The 19,871-nt window shown below is 41.9% G+C and overlaps 1 protein-coding gene across 6 annotated transcripts in view; it reads left to right on the top strand.

The window, feature by feature from the left end:
• Window positions 1-19,871, top strand: part of MAP3K20 (mitogen-activated protein kinase kinase kinase 20) — a 342,609-nt gene that overhangs the window by 61,726 nt on the left and 261,012 nt on the right. For 5 of the 6 annotated variants that reach the window (XR_009558438.1, XR_009558437.1, XM_035135169.2 and 2 more), the window contains exon 11: window positions 6,293-6,428. Coding sequence is in view for 4 of the 6 variants with exons in the window: in XM_035135169.2 (XP_034991060.2) it covers window positions 6,293-6,428 (136 nt within the window). In the remaining 2 variants the exon portion in view is untranslated. Of the gene's footprint in view, window positions 1-6,292; window positions 6,429-15,737; window positions 16,156-19,871 lie in introns of those variants that run through there. The other variant, XM_060281104.1, reaches the window with a different exon arrangement.

Here is a 19,871-nt window from a genome sequence, read left to right as displayed (position 1 = left end):
GACGGAAACCAGAGCGCACGGAAACGCCGTTTACCTTCCTACCACAGCCGTACCTACTTGCGCTGGAGTGCTTTCGAACTGCTAGGTTGGCAGGAGCTGAGACAGAGCAACAGGAGCTCACTCCGTCACGGGGATTCGAACTGCCAACCTGATCCACAAGCCCAAGAGGCTCAGTGGTTTTAGACCACAGCGCCACCTTACCTTTACCTTTGGTATAGTGTTACATGCTGAACCATAGTGCAGCAAACCTCTTGTGGCTTGCTTGGCAGAGTCAAACCTTGTGGCTGGGTTTGGACTTAGCCAAACCATGCCTTCACTCATTATAAGTGTAGTGGCAGGAAGACTGGAGGGCAAGTGAAGCAGTCATGTCCCCCCCCTCTTGTTTCTTCTGCCTAAGACATAGTTTCGCTTAATGTCCCATGCAAACAAGGCTCAAGTGTTCTATGGCAATTCATGTTGTCACAGAGACAGTCACTTATGCCACAGTGCCAACACAATATTCTAGATATGTAAAAAAGCAACTGTTCTTTTGAAATGGAAGTTTGTGGTTTCTAACCATTGGGTCTTAGGGATACCCTGTATAAATGTCAGGAATCAGAACCAAATTGCAAAGGTTCCCCCTTGGAAAAAAATGCAAATGCTATCAAAATGGCATTGTATGAAAGAATATTCTTGTGGCTTATCACTTTTATTTCAATTCTTATCCAAAGTCGCACTAAGAAATGTGGTGCAGCTTCCAGATACATGAACATATTTAATATTTATAAGCTTGCTTTGAGCCATTTTTTAAATAAATAAAGCATAATAATAATAATAATAATAATAATAATAATAATAATAATAATAGTATGCAAAACATTAATAGCAAAAAACCAGTTCATGGATTTTAAAAATATACAAAAGCACAGTGCCCAATTATAAGTATATAAAAGCACAGTGTCCCTGCTTATCAGATGCCTGTTAAAGTAGAAAAAAAAGCTCATAATATTTTTAAGGACTTTTGCTTTTATTTGAGATATTGCTGATACGTTTGCCAGAGCACAATATCAAAGTACAGTATCAAGTAAACAGATTTCCACCTTTAGCCTTTATATATAAAAATGTACTGTAATAGTGGAGTGATCTGAGTTGTGGAGAAACAAGCCACATTAATCCCCAATAACCCCACTGAAATAAACAGAATACACACATGCTCAGTAATGTTAGATGCAGATCGCTAAGCTTGCAGAGTAACAGACTCATTAACTGGGCAATGTACAGGAGCCTTCCATTTAATTACACTGTTCTATTATTACGCTTTTTCTTTCTTTTTTAGAGTGCAGCTGTTTCCCCCCCGAGTCTGACCTTTTATTATACAGAAGTTTTTTGCCTAATGAAGGGAGATAATTACAGTACATACACAGTATGATTTTGACATATGGAAAGCAGTTGTTTCCAACAAGACTTTCCTAGGGCAGTGATTTACTTGAAACTGGATAACATCTTCATAAAGTTTTAAAATGGATAGATGCACACATATAAGCGATACAAATAAAGATACACTTGTGTTTTTCTTTTGCGTGCCTAGGTACCAAGATATCCTCCCAATAACTCACACCAAACACGTAATTTTAGTTTAAGGTTTTTGGCATTAAATTTCGCCACAACTTTATTAAAATACAAATAATAATGTGAGTGCTTGCTTAGGCATTGGTTCCCCAGCCATCTGTCCCCCGCCTGGGACAGATCTGACTCCCTCTAGCCTAGTAGGGGAGCCAGTAAGTAAGCATCCCCTGAGAGAGGACGGGGCAGGGGGCACAAGCCCTTCTTCTTGTCCTCTCCCCAGATGCTCCCCAAGGCTCATGCGCGGCCTGTCCCCTAGCGGGGTTTAACAGACAAACATGTGGAGCCCCAGGATTCCTTTAATGGAATACTTCTATATGGCAGCAGCAATCAATGAGGGTCAGGCCCAGCCAAAATCCGTACCCCTCGTCCATTTTATTTGAACCAATGCCTAACCGCAACCTTACAAGTTGTGACTAATTACAGCGTAGTAGGCAAAAACCACCCGGCACCAGCCAATAAGCCAAGTGGCAAAATTCCTACCAGGCCCCTGAATACAGGTGACCCCATGACAGGCGCCGCAAGATCAGTGCAAAGGGCCTAAACATAGTGGAGGGCGGGCGGGAGATTCGATGCGAGCAGCAAAGAGGTGGCACGAACTGCTCAGTATGCATATATATTGCCAGGGCTGTCAATCAAGCAATTGCAATATGCTAAATTCCCCAGCAACAACCATTCCCTCCAATCAGATACCAGATGTCATCCAAACTGACCCGCCCACCCAGGCCCTGGGATATCTTGTTAGCCCTTCCGCAACCCATGTTCTATCCTATGGACAGAACCTGCTTTGTACTCTCCAACTGATAATGGGGTTTATATTGTTGTTTATTTTACAGGGTTGTTGTTGTAAAATGGCAAAGGAATTAGTTTGTCTTATTAATTGTTTTATTCTTTTTGTAAACCACCATGAGTATATGACTAAAGGTAAAGGATGCAGGTGGCGCTGAGCCTCCTGGGCTTGCCAATCGGAAGGTCAGCACTTTGAATCCCTGCGACGGGGTGAGCTCCCATTGCTCTGTCCCAGCTCCTGCCAACCTAGCAGTTTGAAAGCATGCCAGTGCAAGTAGATAAATCGGTACCGCTGCGGTGGAAAGGTAAACGGCGTTTCCGTGCGCTCTGGTTTCCGTCACAGTGTTCTGTTGAGCCAGAAGCGGTTTAGTCATGCTGGCCACATGACATAGGAAGCTGTCTGTGGACAAACGTCGGCTCCCTTGGCCTGAAAGTGAGATGAGTGCCGCAACCCCATAGTCGCTTCATTAATGCAAGATGCATTTACACTTCTGCAGGTGATATTCTGGTACACAACGACCTGCCCCAAGTTTCCATCACGTTTGACCCTTCCATCTATATTCTGTTGCCTTGCAGTGCAGCACCTGCCAATTTAGGACTTAATTAGGTGTTGTGCTTCTTGGCCTCCTCTTCTGCATAACGTCTTGCGCTGATTAATACATGCAGGATGACATCATTGCCCCATCTCAACCTTATGGCATTGGCTGCATGCATGGGAAGAATGTACGGTGTCGACAACACGTCATGCTTCTGTTTCCTGGACGATACTAGAAGGATGGGACAAAGAAATGCAGAGCGACAGTAGCCCCGTGCCTCTCACAATGCCACGTTAAGTTCTTAGAATTATATTTGGATCAGGGACATATAACAGATTACTAAACGGATCGATGTATTTTACTTGGCGGCACTGGGGTTGAAGGCTATTCCTTTTGACAGTTTCGGTGCTGGGATTATAATTCAGGCACAACACGAGCTTGGCAGTGAATGGGCGTCATGGCTAGTTATGAAGGATATCTGAAAAACAAGCAGGGGAAGGTACAGGAGAAAATGACGCTATCACAGCCACCTGAAGAGACAGGGATCTCCAGAGTTTCAAAAACTCATGAGTGGAGTTTCTCAGTTATTTAACAGGGAAAAAAAACCCTACGAATAGCCTTAGTTGTAAATCAGGATTAGATATAATGAATATGGGGGCTTACATTTTATTTTATTTTTGAAGGTGTTATGTGAAGCTGCTTAACAAACAAAAACTCTCTTTCAATGAAGTTAAAGTTTCTTTTTGAGCTATCCCGCCCCCCCGTAAAATTATTTTACAGCACAATTTTATGCATGTTTACTTGCAAGTAAGTACAGCGGGACTTATTCTTATGTCAATATGAATAGAAACTCAGCCGCAAAGTCCCTTCCCCTAGTCGTTCTTAAGTTGTCATTCATTCCTTTTGATTCCTATACCGTTGGTTTCGGTCTCAACACCTGATTAACAATTAACCATTGGTTTTTTTAAATTGTTTTTATTTATTTCAAATGTATACTGTACTCTGCTATTTGGGGCCGACTATGGCTGTCGCAGCAGCTCACAATTTGTGCTTTAAATAGATGGCACCAGATAGAACTTTCCATATCAGTTCAGTTTAAATAGGGAAAGTGTTTGGCTCCAGATACCTGCACCACCCTGGCTCAGCAAGGGTGATGTCATCCATTGGAACAGCCTTCTCTGCCCAGATCCCTTTACAGATTAGATTCCTATGTGCAAAAAGGGCACAGGGCAGGTTATTGCCCTTGGTGCAGTGGGATTACGGAAAAAGTGCCAAGCATACAAATTATCATTGTCACCTTCACCTGTTTGGTGTAATGGGAGCCTGCTTTCATGTGAAGAGGTAGGGAGATCACTGCATGAAAGATACCTGAATTGTGGCTACAGTACACAGCACACCAGCGTGTTTATGTTCGGTAAACACTGATATGGGCTTAAATATTGAATATTCAGTGTCCCCAATCCATCAGAAATTAAATTTAAAAATTCCTTCCAGTAGCACCTTAGAGACCAACTAAGTTTGTCATCGGTATGAGCTTTCATGTGCATGCACACTTCTTCAGATACACTGAAACAAGTCACCAGACCCTTATATATAGTGAGAGGGTGGGGAGGGGTATTACTCAGAAGGGTGGTGGGAATGGGTGATTGGTTGATTGGTGTGGTAAACCTGTTGACGACTGTCCATTTATGTCCTACGCCAAAGGATAAATGGACATAAACCTGACATCAGGAATCACAAGACAGAGAAACCAGTAGGAGAACACTTCAATCTCCCATTCTATACAAGATCTCAAAGTAGCTTTCTTATTACAAAAGAATTTCAGAAATAGACTGGAAAGAGAGGTTTCTGAATTGCAACTTATTCCCAAACTTAAAACCATGGAAAGACCTGGTCTGAATATAGACATTGGATTCTTATCTCATTATACATGATCTCACCCCTTGCTTTTTCCTGTAAGACCAATTGCAGTCGTTAACAGTCGTCAACAGGTTTACCACACCTGTTTTGACTACGGCAGACCAACACGGCTTCCTACCTGCATCTGAAATTAGCAGGGGTTATGTCCAACTTGCTTAGTTTCAGCGAGACTTTAACCCTGCACACATGGACCCAGAAGTAAGCGTCACTTCATTCATTGTGGTGTATTCCTGAAAGCATGAGTCTGGAGTAGGTATCATAGAATCATGGAATTGTAGAGCTGGAAGGGGGTACCTTGAGGATCCTCTCTAGTCCAACCCCCAACAATGCAGGAATATGCAGCTGCCCCACATGGAGATCGAACCTGCAACCTTGGCATTATTAGCACCATGCCATAACCAACTGTTCTATCAGGGCTGAGTAAGGGTCAGTAAAAAAATAAATAAATTGCTGAGTTGAAGGTGTAATAGACAAGTGGCTACCTAAAGTAATTCAGGCCCGATGTATAAACCACATATAGAGGTGTGCAGGCATCTTATATTAGAAGCGAATGTTCTTTCATTACCCGCTTGCAATGCGCTCAGGCCTGACTTGGGCAGGTAGCAGAATGAGATGGTAGATTTCTGAGATGGTAGAATGTATTGTAGCACTTCAGAGCATAGGAGACAGAGCATTTTGCAATGCTTTCTCTGGCATGGAAAAACTCAAAATATAAAACTGGGGTGGGGGGAGACAGGCAAGCAACCAAGCTTCTCTATGATGTGATATTATTTTACTTGGAAATGTGTGGGTTGTTTTTTTAAGCTCTTTTCCTTTTAAAGTGGAGAAGTGTTTGCAATGTAGGTATTTGCAATGGGGTGGGGGCAAATGGCTGGGGGCCAGGAAATTGAAACAGTGTGAAGTGATAAAATGGACCACTGTACACAGGTGGGGCTTGAATCACGTTTCTGAGAGCTTCCCTGTGTTAAAAGCTCGTCGCAAGTAGAAAACCACAACATAGCATGCAAATCTTTCTCCTTGATCTGCTAGCTTTCTGTTTGCATATCCCCCCCCCCCAAAAAAACATGAAACTACTCATCCACGGTCTGAAATAGTGCATCTCAAGTCCAAGGAGTTCTGTTGCATTTGAAGGCACAACTTTATTTCATTAAACTGAAGTAAAATGTAGTTTACAAACAACATCATCAAAACCCAGGGTTTTAAACACCTTTCATTTTTTTTTTAAAAAAAGTGATACCTTCTGGGCTTTACTGTCTAGTGCGAACATTTTCTGTTGTGTTTATGGTTCAGAAAACTCTCTCTTGGTGGTAATTAAATGTCCTTCTTGAGTTAGTACTGCACTTTTCACCCTTTCACGTTTAATTAATATTCACGTGGAAAACTTTTCATGAACAATTTGTACTTGTCAGGAGAAAGACGCGACCTAACAAATTGTCTCCTTGCAGATGTGAAATAGAGGCAACCTTAGAGAGGCTAAAGAAACTGGAACGTGACCTGAGCTTTAAGGAGCAGGAATTAAAAGAACGGGAGAGGCGGCTGAAGATGTGGGAGCAAAAACTAACCGAACAGTCCAACACACCTGTAAGTACCTACAAGACTTTGAATCTTTTATCATACATTGCAGTAGAATTTGGATACTCCCAACAAAAGCTGGACCCAAAGACCCCAACGGGCTGCACTCACCAAAGTGGGATTGTGGAGTAGTCTTCTTCTCCCGCCCTCCACTTTGAACAGCAACAGGGGTGACCGGCAAATGTGTTGGGCACTGCACACCTGGCTTCTCTACAACCCCACTGCTGTGTTTATCAGGAGGGAAAGATGGCAGGAAGGTTGGTGAGTCAGCTGGGTTGCACCTGCACCCGCCTCTGAGCACCAGACTGCCCTGTTGCCTTTTGAAACCCCCCTCGCTTTGAAATGTGGTTTGTCCTACAGCAAGGGTTGTTGCCGTTTGAGAATCAAAGCACCCTTGGAACCAGCTCTAGTTGTAGTTCTTTGAACTCCACCAAAAGTGTGTCTTAACTTTCTGCTGAAGAGTGGGGCATCAGATATTTTAAACAAGTGTGGCTATAGCCCGTCGCCTCCATTAGTTAAGTGCATCCTGAAACATTTCATCTAGTGCATTATAAAAACGAAGCCCGTAAATGCGGTTGTTCTAGCTAACTCCTGGCTAATGATGGGGGGGGGAACCCACAGCTGCGTGCTGTCGGTGTGTGGGAAGCCCTGGTACAGGGGGCCCTTAAACAATGTTCAGTTTCAGACCACTATTGCTATTTTTGTTTCAGTTTGCACTGCCGCCGATATACATGCTTACAAATTCCAACAAAGGGTTCCAAGTCCCTGCGTGTGCTTTAATAGGAGGCACATGGAGCTCTTGCACAGATACCCTTCTCCCTGCGGGAGGAAGGAGAATACCCATGCATGCAACGAAATGCATGGTCAGATTAACTTCCTCCATTGAAGTGAATGCTGATGCCGCTCCATAAAGTGGAGCCCTGTGTGGGCATCAGGGCTCATACACCTGCTAGCGAAATTCTGAATAATTGCAATTTTAAATGGGCAACCATAGCAATATTTAGGATTACCAATACTCTCTATTATACTTACGTTCTACTTTTCCTCCAAGTGGCGCAGAGCATCTGATTGGGAGTCTTTCTGGGATCTCCACGTAAGACACGGACCAGGCTGCGATCTGCTTGGCTTTAGTAGTGTGCTAGCATAACTGCCTTCAGACTGCTTCTATGGGTCACATATTCTTAGAATACGAATAAATGAATAATGAACAGCCTGCAAAATTGCATACATATAATTTTATATATATAGTGATTGGATTCTGTTTGCAAAATCAGCAATTACGTTACTATAAGACAGGCATCCCCAAACTGCGGCCTTCCAGATGTTTTGGCCTACAACTCCCATGATCCCTAGCTAAGAGGACCAGTGGTCAGGGATGATGGGAATTGTAGTCCAAAACATCTGGAGGGCCGAAGTTTGGGGATGCCTGCTATAAGATTTGCTGCATATAGAGTTGAGCCCTAAAGATAGTCTGGTGCAGGAAGAAGGTTGAGGAATCTCTATTCCAGTGGTGGAGGCACAGTCCAAATCAAGGCATTCCATAAAAGTCAATATATAAATAAAGTGCAAAACACAAGTAACATTTTCTGCATAATCTTGATTAGGGAGTGAAATCACACGCCCAAGGAAAGAATGCAAGACTGACAACTGACCATAGGTGTGTGTGTGTGTGTGTGTGTGTGTGTGTGTGTGTGTATATGTGTGTATATGTGTGTGTGTGTGTGTGTGTGTGTGTGTGTGTGTGTATATATATATATATATATATATATATATACACACACACACACACACACACACACACACACACTATATATGATTGAACAGTATTACCATAGCATTTTGTGGCATTTGTAAATAAGTTGCAGGCCATCCTGTTTGCATTATTCCATTTGTGTTGCATTTTACCCCCCCCCCCAAAAAAACCCCAATGGGCGCTAATTTACATTCTTCCCCCACCACCCAAGGAAAAAACCCCACCCAACATCCATTTGATCCAACGTTGATACATTCTGCATCTTTTGCCATGTGTTGCCCTTCTACGATTGCCTGTAGCTCACAGGTTGTAATCACTCTTTTAATTTTAGTACCTATTTTGGCCTTTTCACTGTTTTCGCACCTTCTTTCTGAGGCACAACTTAATGACATCTATATGAATCACACTGCATGTGTATTCCAGCTGTGAACATGTAGTAGCATATAATGATGAAGCACGAATTTTTCCCCCAGAAGCAAGGTTCTCTGTGTTCCCAGTAGGCAGCCGGTAGGCTTCCTTTAATGTCTGCGAAGATCCAGTAGCTAAGATATGGGCCATCACCTACATGGTGCACAGCATGAAACATAGCCCTAATGAGCCAGTCTTCCCGCAAGCAAGGCTAGGGATTTTTATGCTGCACTTGCTTATCGCTTCTCCTGTTCACCGGCTGGCTTTGCTGAGCGAAGGTGTTGTGGCGAGGCCCCATTGTGCTTAGCATAAACCTCCTTTTTCTAGGACATTAATACAACTCTCCTTTTTTTACAAGTAGGGACAATTCTGTCGGCAGAGAAGACTTAAGATAATGCAGGAAGTAAAGTGCCTTTCAGACTTCTTAAATGGATTGTCATGCAGCTGAAAGAGCATCTGTCAGATTTTTTGAATGATGAAAACTCTTGCTGTTTCCTAGACTTGCCTCCCTCTCCACCCTCATTTTGCTTTATTTCTTAAGAATTTTAACTTCAGAACTCTTCTGTACACAAAAACAAACCCTAGATACGTTGACATTAGAAAGGACACAAATATCCTCTGCCTTCCTGTGAAAATGGCTGCCGTTGTTGACAAGAGATCTATATTCTTTCTTCATGACAGTAGAACTCGGCCCTCCAGATGTTTTGGGGCTACAACTCCCATCATCCCTAGCTAACAGGACCAGTGGTCAGGGATGATGGGAGTTGTAGTCCAAAAACATCTGGAGGGCCAAGTTTGCCTATGCCTGCAGTAGAAGTATTAGGATAGTAAAACTGCAATGAGGGAGAAATAAACCTATGAAGTGCAGTGTGTTTTGTTTTCTTCATTTACTGAAAGTCCCTTCCTGGCACCTCTATATGGATGAAGGGCAAGGCCATTGTCTGGAGCAGTAAAAAGTGACTGGAAGTGAGGACCACAGAGTCTTCAAAAGGATAGGGCACCTATGAAAAGAAACATGTCCATTCCTACAAATGGCTCACTGGAAACCCATCACCATAGAGAGGCTTGGGGGGAGGCAAGGAAATTAGATTCACTAATTTCTAACACAGTGGCTCTGTTCTCACATCACCATGAAGCACGTGGTTTGCCTTGAACACACAAATGGATCTGACTTCGTTTTTCCCCTTAGTGTGAGCAGGGACAACAAACCCTGTGAAACAAGGCTATGAAACTCTCTGTCTGTCTGTCTGTCTGTCTGTCTGTCTGTCTGTCTGTCAGACAGCTCCCGTCACCATATGAGGAGGCTTCACTTGAAATACAAATACCGTAGCAGCAGGTTCTGTGGGGCAGTGTTTGTTGGTACCATGGCAGGGAGATAAACAGTTAAACTTCTCTTTCCCACCTCCCAGCCCCAAGGGTGTGCAGCTTGCTTGCATTCACACAATTAATGTCACATCTAATTTGGCCCCAAAACAGGGGCTTTAATTGGGACTCTCTAGGATAAAACCTATGGGACGCGAGTGGCGCTGTGGGTTAAACCACTGAGCCTAGGGCTTGTCGATCAGAAGGTCGGTGGTTCGAATCCCTGCGTGTTGCTCGGTCCCAGCTCCTGCCAACCTAGCAGTTTGAAACCACGTCAGAGTGCAAGTAGATAAATAGGTACCGCTCTGGCGGGAAGGTAAACGACGTTTCTGTGCGCTGCTCTGGTTTGCCAGAAGCAGCTTAGTCATGCTGGCCACATGACCCGGAAGCTGTACGCTGGCTTCCTTGGCCAGTAAAACATGACTGGACCTAACGGTTAGGGGTCTCTTTACCTTTAGGATAGAACAGGCACCCCCAAACTTTGGCCCTCCAGATGTTTTGGACTACAATTCCCATCTTCCCCGACCACTGGTCCTGTTAGCTAGGGATCATGGGAGTTGTAGGCCAAAACATCTGGAGGGCTGCAGTTTGGGGATGCCTGGGATAGAACCTAGTTTTGAAAACTGGCATCAGCCATGGAAGGAATGATAAAGGTGTGCCTTTATCTCACCACATGTGTAACCACAACTACTGGAGAGAATACTTCTAAGTGTTTGAGACATGGTCTGCCAGGGCAAAGGGCTTTGGATATATTGTCCAGGGTGCTGAACAATTAGAATTTAACAGAGACTGATAAAACTCAAAAGTGCTAGGATTGCGAAGGCATTACAATCTGGGTACTGTATTTCTCACTTCTTGATTACTGTAATACAGGGGGCTGCCTTGGAAGACTGTTCGTAAATTACAGTTGGTTCAGGCTCCTGAAGCTAGGCTTCTTGTGGGGTGTGATGTGGGGACTCACAGTACTCCCCTTTTGTAACAGCTGCACTGGCTCCCTGTTTCCAGATGTTGCTCATTTTGTCCCATAAAGCCCTAAAAACAGCTTGAGATCAGGTTATCTGAAGGACCACCTTCTTCCATAAAGTCCTGACTGAGGACTAATACCTTCCAGAGGCCCTTCTCACTTTCCCTTTAGGAATTCCTACCTTTTGTGAAAGGCCTTTTGTGTGGTGGCCCCTCCATCTCCAGAGATCTCCATGATTCCTTTACCGTATGCATTTCAGAGAGCAGTTGAAGTTTTCTCCTCAAACTTTTTAGCTGTTCAACCTAATTTGGGTGCTGTGAATTTCTTCATATCTTACTGTTTTTTAGGGTTCCTCGTTTTGATCTCTTTGGGAAAGAGCAGGATATAAGCTTATCCAGTGCTATTTTTCTAGGAAAAGAGGTGCCAGAACTCGCCACGAACACCTCCCTCGTTCTCTTAGAATGGCAATGGCGCCCACCTGAGAGGTGCCGGAACTGAGCTCTGGCTGAAAAACTCCCTGAGCTTTTCTTAAAGAAAGAAATGCTTGGCTTCTCATTGCAGAAGCAAGGACAACCCTATGTGGCAAAAGACTGAAGTCAAAAAAGTAGATTTGCTTCAACAGGAACACCCTTTGTTTCAAATGTAGTTGAGCAATTTTAGCTCTGGAACTCAGTTCTGTGTCAGTTTGGGCAAGAAACTATCTGAAGAGGGGGAGTGGGGGTGTGTGTGGAAAAAAAGGATACTTAATTAATATGCAAGAATTAGTGCATAGAACTTATGTCAGGAATTGGAAGCAGATGGAGACACATGCTAAGCAGAGACTTGTCAAGTTTAAGGGGGCTAAGCTGCAGCTGCGCAGCACCTGCTCTATCATTGTCAAGCATTGTGGCAACATCGACATGGAATTGAAAGGAGGACAAATTGAACAGTTTTATGGTTATATTATGGAAACACTTCCCTCTTAGGCCTGATTCACACATGCAAATAGTGGCTACTTATAATGCAACTGCAAAATGCTCAATGCAGCAAGTCATTCGTAAAGCATTATATGTATGTGTGTGTGTGTGTGTGTGTGTGTGTATATATATATATATATATATATATATATATATATATATATATCCCTTTGCTACTCCCTGCCTCCCATGCCGTTGCAAATACACACATTTCCTTTTATTTTCCATTTTGCAGTGACAAATTGATTGCCGCATGGAGCAAGCAGACTGTGCTTGATTGCATTGTATACCATATCCAAGATGCTGTTTGTAAGCGTGAATCAGGCTTCGGGTTGTAATAATAATAATAATAATAATAATAATAATAATAATAATAATAATAATAATAATTTATTATTTATACCCCGCCCATCTGGCCGGGTTCCCCCAGCCACTCTGGGTGGCTTCCAACAAAACATTAAAATGCAGAAATCAAACATTAAAAGCTTCCCTAAACAGGGAATAACAACAACAACAACAACAACAACAACAACAATTTTATTTAAACCCCACCCATCCGACTGAGTTTCCCTAGCCACTCTGGGTGGCTCCCAACAGAATATTTAAAACGCGATAAAACATCAAACATTAAAAACTTCCCTAAACTGGGTTGCCGTCAGATGTCTTCTAAAAGTCAGACAGTTCTTTATTTCCCTGACATCTGATGAGAGGGTCTTCCACAGGGTGGGTGCTACTACCGAGAAGGCCCTCTGCCTGGTTCCCTGTGATCCGAAAACCTCTTATTCAAGAACATTTGCAGTGAAGTCGCCAGGACTATTGTAGAATCAATGTATGAGGAACATATTATTTGCTCCTCTTGCTATGCTTCCTTTCAGCATCATGAGTTCCAACAACTGCATGAGCAAAGTTCAAATTTCCTGTCTGTTTCAGATCCCAGCCTTAACCATTCTGAGACATGTGACCAGCTTGGCATTTACTCTTTGAGAAAGCACAGTGATGCCTAGTCCTGATAGGAGACTAGGAACATGACCAGCAGACCAGCCCATGTTAGTTCCTTGCTCCTAAATTCTGTAACATTTCAAAGCTCACTCACAGCGAACCAAAGGAGTTTATTGAGGGCATTGGCATGTTGGGCGGGGGGGGGGAGCACTGTAAAATAAATACAAACATTTCAAGGCTAGTAACTGCTAGAAGTGCAGGATGAATATCTGGCCTATTAAGCCTTCAGATTAAAGACCAAGGAGTTGTTCCCAGACTTCTGGACATTAGATATGCACATCTAATGTCATTCCTTGTCCCCATTTAAGGCATTTCTTTAGAATCTCTTAGTTTGCTCAACAGAAAAGTCAAGGTAAAAAGAGAAGAAGCTTAAATTAAAAAATCTACTGGAAAATACAGTACTTTATTTAACCTTTTGACTTTGGTGTTGTTTGTTTCTGATGTACAGTTGATTATATTTTCCCTGCATCTATCCCCCGTCTACTCTCCAGGTAATATCCAGAGTTTAACTCAATTCCCCCTTTGCTTATTTATTATATTTTTATCCCATCTCTCCCAAGTTGACCAGAGTAGTGTGTGTTGTGCCCTCTGCCAGTTTAAATACACAAGAATGTGAGATCAGGTAGATTGAGAGATGGTGATTGACGCAAGGCCATTGTGGCTGAGTGAAGATTTGAATTCAGGACTCTCTGGTCCTATTCCTGTCACCACTATATCACACTGGCCCTCAGAACCACAACATTTTTTAAAAGCACTTGTCAGACTGAAACCAGATACTGTAGAGTGGTAGCTTGGTTTAAGAACAGCTTAGTTTATGAACAACTTGGATTAAGAACGCTCCAAACCCGGAAGTAGATGTTTTGATTTGTGAACTTTGCCGCTTCCTGTTGAGTGTGTTCCATTTGTAAATTGAGTTCCTGGCTGCTATGGGAAAGCACGCCTTGGTTTAAGAACACTTTGGTTTAAGAACGGACTTCCGGAACGGATTAAGTTCATAAACCAAGGTACCACTGTACTAGCTAGCATTTTCTCTGAACATGCATTTCTTTGCTTGCATTGTCAGGCTGAGACATAGGAGGCTGGCTGGCTGTATTAAGAAGCAGGTCAGCCCACTCACTGGGAATTAGTTATGTTCTTGCCAACTATGGTTTTTGGGGTGTCAGGTATGTTATGGGGAACCTAACATCCACAGAATGTGACTTGAGAATGTCCATGTTACCTAAAACCTGCATTGTGTCAGGGTTTGTTTCTTTCTTCCAAAGATCTCTTGCCAAATGTATTTTTACACACACACACACACACACACGAAAGGTTGAAATAAATTCCGGTGCAGTGGAAGTAATGAAATCTTCTATAGTTTAGTGTGAAACTCAAGATTTGTGTTGGCTTGAGCACAGCATGCGAACATCCTTTTATGTGTGGTGCAGCTATAGTGAGCGCATGCAGCAACTGCGTATTTTTCCTCTGCACATATGATAACATGCTCGCAAGCTACCAGGAAGCTGGGATTTATTGATGCCCTCCTGCCACGTGTCCATGCATAACATTGGAATTCAGCCCTTTGTCTCCAGGGCAAATTTTTTGTGAGCTTTTCCCAATCTCTTCCCAATGTGAGGTCTCGTCTGGCCTTGTGGAGGCCACTCGAAATAGCTCGCTCTGGTGAGTGGTCCATGCTTCAGAGAAATGTAGCATACAGAGTTGTTAGCCATGTGTATTGCTCCCATTGTGTAGACAGTCTGCATGCCACTTTCAGGTATTCCTAGTAGCAGCTGATAGGGACATGGAAACTGTCAATTCAAACCACACTATAGCCATGTGGCATGGACCACTTACCATGCAGAGGCTGTTTGCTCTGGCCACCAGAGGGCCATTGTAATGCGGAGCAGTTATAACTATGGCACAGGGGAAAACTAGGAAATGTGCACTCTCAGGAACTCTTTGTGTACATTGCAGCATGGATCAAATGTACATTTGTCGGTTTCCATTTTCCAACAAAAAACAAACCATTACAGAATGGTTATTATTAGCAGTGATGGGTAAGAGTATTTTGTTAGCGGTAGCTGCTTATTATTATTATTATTATTATTATTACAGTGGTGCCTCACTAGACGAATTTAATTCGTTCCACGGGTCTATTCTTATAACGAAAAATTTATCTAGCGAATCCCATAGGAATGCATTGATTTTTTTATTTTAAAAAAATTGCCCATAGGAACGCATTAATTGAATTTCAATGCATTCCTATGGGAAACCGCGATTCGCTAGACAAATCCTTTCTTTAAGCGGAAATTTTGTCTTACGGGGCGTTTGTTAAGCGAGGCACCACTGTATTATTATTATTATTATTATTATTATTATTATTATTATTATTATTATTATTATTATAGCGTGAATATAGACGCAAAAGGAACTGTAATCTACAGGCACCTTTACTTTGGGAACTTCAGGAATATTTATTCCAGCATCAGCCTTTGGAATAGTAAACAAACATTTTAAGTCAATTTGCTATTTGTTTTTCAAAACGGAACAAAATTTGGTTTGGTTTGGTTTTCCGCTTTGATAATACTGTTTTCAGGATAAACACTTCTACAAAATGCCATGCAAAGTTCTAATTTTCAACGTGAAAGCTCAATCTGCCTATGGTGCCTTGCATACTCATTGGTGGTGGTTATGCTATCTTCATGGTCTAAAAAATAAATAGCCAAGTATTTTCGGAAATAAATTCTATATTGGCTGTTTATATTTTGACTCACTAATAATTTTACTTTCTGTTTATTGCTCACTAATCTGGTGGTGTCTTTTGCTTGGATTTTAAATTGGTCCTAACTTTCATTTTTCCCCCTCTTCTATCCTTCCTTTCCCTTTTTTCCCACTAGTTTTGCTTCCCTCTTGCTGCAAGAATGTCTGCGGAGTCTTACTTTGAATCTAAAACAGAGGAATCAAACAGTGCAGAGATGTCATGTCAGATCACAGCAACAAGTAACGGGGAGGTAGCTGGTGTCAACCCAAGCCTGAAGGCCTTGATGATGAAGGGCTTTGGGGATATCTTCCCTATGAACGAAGCAGGACCCGTCCTGCATTCTGGGATGCAGATAAATATGCAAGCCAAAAAGAATTCTTCCAAAACCACCTCTATGAGAAAAGGGAAGAAAGTCCACATGTCATTGGGGTTCCATGAATTCGACTTATCTGATGATGATTCTGATGATATTGATTTTGATGATGGAAGTGATAGTAGCAATGAATGAAAAGAAATAAAAAAAACTGTAATGTGGCGTTTGAAACAAAGGGGGAGGGGAATTTTTTATTTCCCCCCGAAAAAGAATCTACAAGTGTGAATTAAAACAACTTTGAAACCCAGCACCACTCAGTTTCGTAGGCCCATTTTATTTCTTGTATGTTGGAAGTTACGTTACCTATGTTTATACCCATATTTGGCTTTAAAATTTGCTTTAAAACACCTTATGTGTGTGTTTTTTTAAAGGGGGGAATATTCTATTATGCTACAATATTTGGTTGCTTGTTTACTTCTCGACACCATAAGGAAACTGCAGGCTGCTAGGAGTGTTTTTAATTCACATAATTGTTGGTAAATTATGAATACGTTGCTATTACTCTTGCCGGGTTTTTGAGCAAGTTAACAACATCTGGATTTTTCCTGTAAATTTGACGACCTCCTTTAAAATAGCCTTGTGTACAGGAGGAGCAGGCTTTGCGCTAGGATCTGCTCCTCTTTCCCTCCACTGAATATTATTGTCTCTGACAATGCTAATCATCTGTTTGGAGTAGAAGCAGCACCAAGCTTCAGTGACCTCTCCTCACACAGGTTATCCGTTCCAATATAGATCTCCCTTCCATTCAACTGACACCTGATACAGGTTTCCCCTCCTCAGCATCTCTGCACAACAAAGGACCTAATCCAGAAGGCCCTATGCACACGTGTTAGGTTGTCCTTACAGGATGTGCAGTTTAACCTGCACTTAAACCGCAATCCTGCAACCACGTACTTGGGAGTAAGCCTCACTGAACATCAACGGAACTGAACTCTGCTTGTTGCCACTCCTGTATATTTTTCAGGCAAGTACCAATTCATAACTAGAAATGAGAAACTGAATACAGTCGTACCTCGGAAGTCCAACAGAATCAGTTCCGGAAGTCCGTTCGGCTTCCAAACCGATCGGAAACCAAAGCGCGACTTCTGATTGGCTGCACGACGCTCTCGTGGGAATCTGTTCTGCTGCCAAACAGCTCTTACTGTCAGAAAGTTTTTTTTCCGAATGTTTGGTGGGAATCTCCTTTCTTGTATCTTGAAGCCATTGCCTCGAGTCCTACCCTCCAGAGCAGGAGAAAACAAGCAGGCTCCCTCTTCCATGTGACAGCTAAGATATTTGAAGATGGCTAATCTGGTATTACAGTCTTGTAACCAAGACAGCGTACACAAATCCACACACACGTATGCATATATACGTGTGTGTGTAATGTAATGTAATATGGGCCAGGCTGATATTCTGTATTTGCCAAATACAGACGATTTCAGAATCTGCAATCTTCACGCAGCCCAAATCTGTGTCCAGTGAGACTTACTTCCAGGTATTACATACACAGGATTGCAGCCTTGATTATAAAACCAAATATATTTGATTCCTTCCCTCCAGTAATTTCAAAACACAGTGCTTTAGTATACTTGACGGATAGCTGGATCTGTGCTACAAACACACAAAGACTTTGCACTGTTAAAAAAACCAAACCAAACCTTTGGGTCTGTTTTGGAACTGAAATAGTTCTCAGCACACGTTCACTACCTATTTATTTACTATTTGGTTTTTAAAAACCTGAATATTTGAGTAAAATATTTATATACTAAAGCACAATGTAGAGGGGGCTCACTTCAGATACTGCAATGCAATGCATAACTGCTGCTGCATTCTGCAGTCATGGAGCACCAAAGATTTCTAAGGCTTGGGTATAAAGGCAGCGGTTTTTGAAAGACTTTAGGTCAGTAGTCATCACTGTAGCATTATTATTCTTTTTGTGTTTGTGCATTCCCTGTTGAAGTGGTCAAGCAGGATTATAAAGCTCTGACGCACTACAAGAAACAGGTTTAATGCCATAAAAATGTAGCAAGCAAAACAAAAATAATGAATATGTATTCTGCTGGGAACTATAGGCTTGTTCATAAATGTTGTTTGTTCATTCTCAACTTGGTATAAGACTTGGGTGTATAGGTATTGGCAGGTGAAGAGAATTTTCCCTGTCCACCAGATCAACTCCTCTCCCCGAAGAGAAAATAAGGAATGTTTAAAATACCAAGAAAGGTCAGTTTGAGGTGTCCCATAGAAGAAAATAATGAGTGAATAGACTCATTTTGAAATAAACTCTCCCTAAACCCTGAAGTTGTAGGGTTTCCCCCCCACCCCAATAGCTTATAGTGATTCTAACTAATAAGCCGTTCCCAAACCCATATGTGAGCAGAAATGTAGCTATCTTTTGAAATTTGCACTCCTCCAAAATACCACAGTTCAAAAGTGGGTATGTTAAGGAAAAGTAATATGTATTAGTGAAAACAATGCAAAAGAGCATTCAATATAAGGTAACTAGCAGAGCTGTTGATATTAGGTGAAATTTTATACAAAATGTGTATAGCTGAAGAAATACACATGGATACCTGTACAAAATTTTGTGCAGACGTTTTAAGAACAACTAATGAATGCAGAAATGGGGTTAGCTGATTTCAAGGTTGGAAAAATGAGAAGCTGAGAAACAAACTGACAGATTAATCCAACCTTAAGTAGTACAGCCTAATACAAGCATAGGCAACCTTGGCTCTCCAGATGATTTGGAACTACAACTCCCATAATCCCTAGCTAACAGGGCCAGTGGTCAGGGATCATGGGAGTTGTAGTTCCAAAACATCTGGAGAGCCAAGGTTGCCTATGCCTGGCCTAATAGAACCTTTCGCTTGAAGGACACTTAGTACATCAAAGGACTAAATCAAGTAGCCTCTTCCAACTTTTCTTTCAAGAAAACAGTTGAGTTGGAAATGATACAAGTAGCTTCCAGGCCTTAAAACCTACTGTATTCCTGGAAATTGAAGAAACCATCTTCACTTCCTCCTGAAGACTCTAATTTAACACTTGCTAAGCCAGCTAGAGCTTTCTTGATGGTAGGAATAATTTCAGCAACATCATGCAGGCAATAAACATTTTATGGTGTCTATAAGAATCTGCAGTGCCTCTCTTTTGAAGTCTGATATAGCACACTATATTTATATATATATTTGCTTTTGCACTGTTGAAATGTTTTATATTGACTAATAAGGAAATGATATCATTTGTAATCCAGGCACGTATGAAAATGTAAATGGAAAGTATTTTCTGTACTTAGGAATGTTCAACCTCAGTTTCTTGGTTTTTTTGTTTTCTCCTAAAAACTGCTGTGCTGTGTGAACTCTGTGCCAAAAGTACTGCAGTGTGTAAACAGAATATTTAATTTTTATGGAATGTGAAATGTTACACTCTTGCATGGCAAGACCTTTAGTAATTAGTCTCTCCCACCCCTACAAGACACTACTATATGGTGGCTTGCTCCATTCACATAATGGATTTGCTTGTCTAGTTATTAACAGAACCTCTTGCAATGCATTTTGGGGGAAGGGGCAGTTTGGTGTCATAAATCTGATTTTGTTGTGAATTGTTTTCTTTTCCTTCTCTTTGTCTTCATTCTGACTTTGCAATAAACATTTTGACAGGAAGAAAATCTGTGGTCCCGTATGAAAATATTAGGGGTTAGATGAGGGATCTGATGTGTCTACGCCAGCTATTTCACACATGGGTTTCTCCATTTTGGCTTTGTTTCTGTTAAATAACTCAAGGCACAGTGTAATATGTCATGGGTTGTTGTTCATCTGAGATTGTATTTACCTAATTTTAAGACCTGCTAAGGAACAGGTGATTGCTATTATGTCCTGGTATGTAAAACCACAGATTTCAAAAAGGGCGTACTTTGTTTTT

This window comes from Zootoca vivipara, chromosome 1 (genome assembly GCF_963506605.1).
Source record: "Zootoca vivipara chromosome 1, rZooViv1.1, whole genome shotgun sequence".
NCBI lineage: Eukaryota > Metazoa > Chordata > Lepidosauria > Squamata > Lacertidae > Zootoca > Zootoca vivipara.
This window is presented reverse-complemented; position numbering and strand designations above follow the sequence as displayed.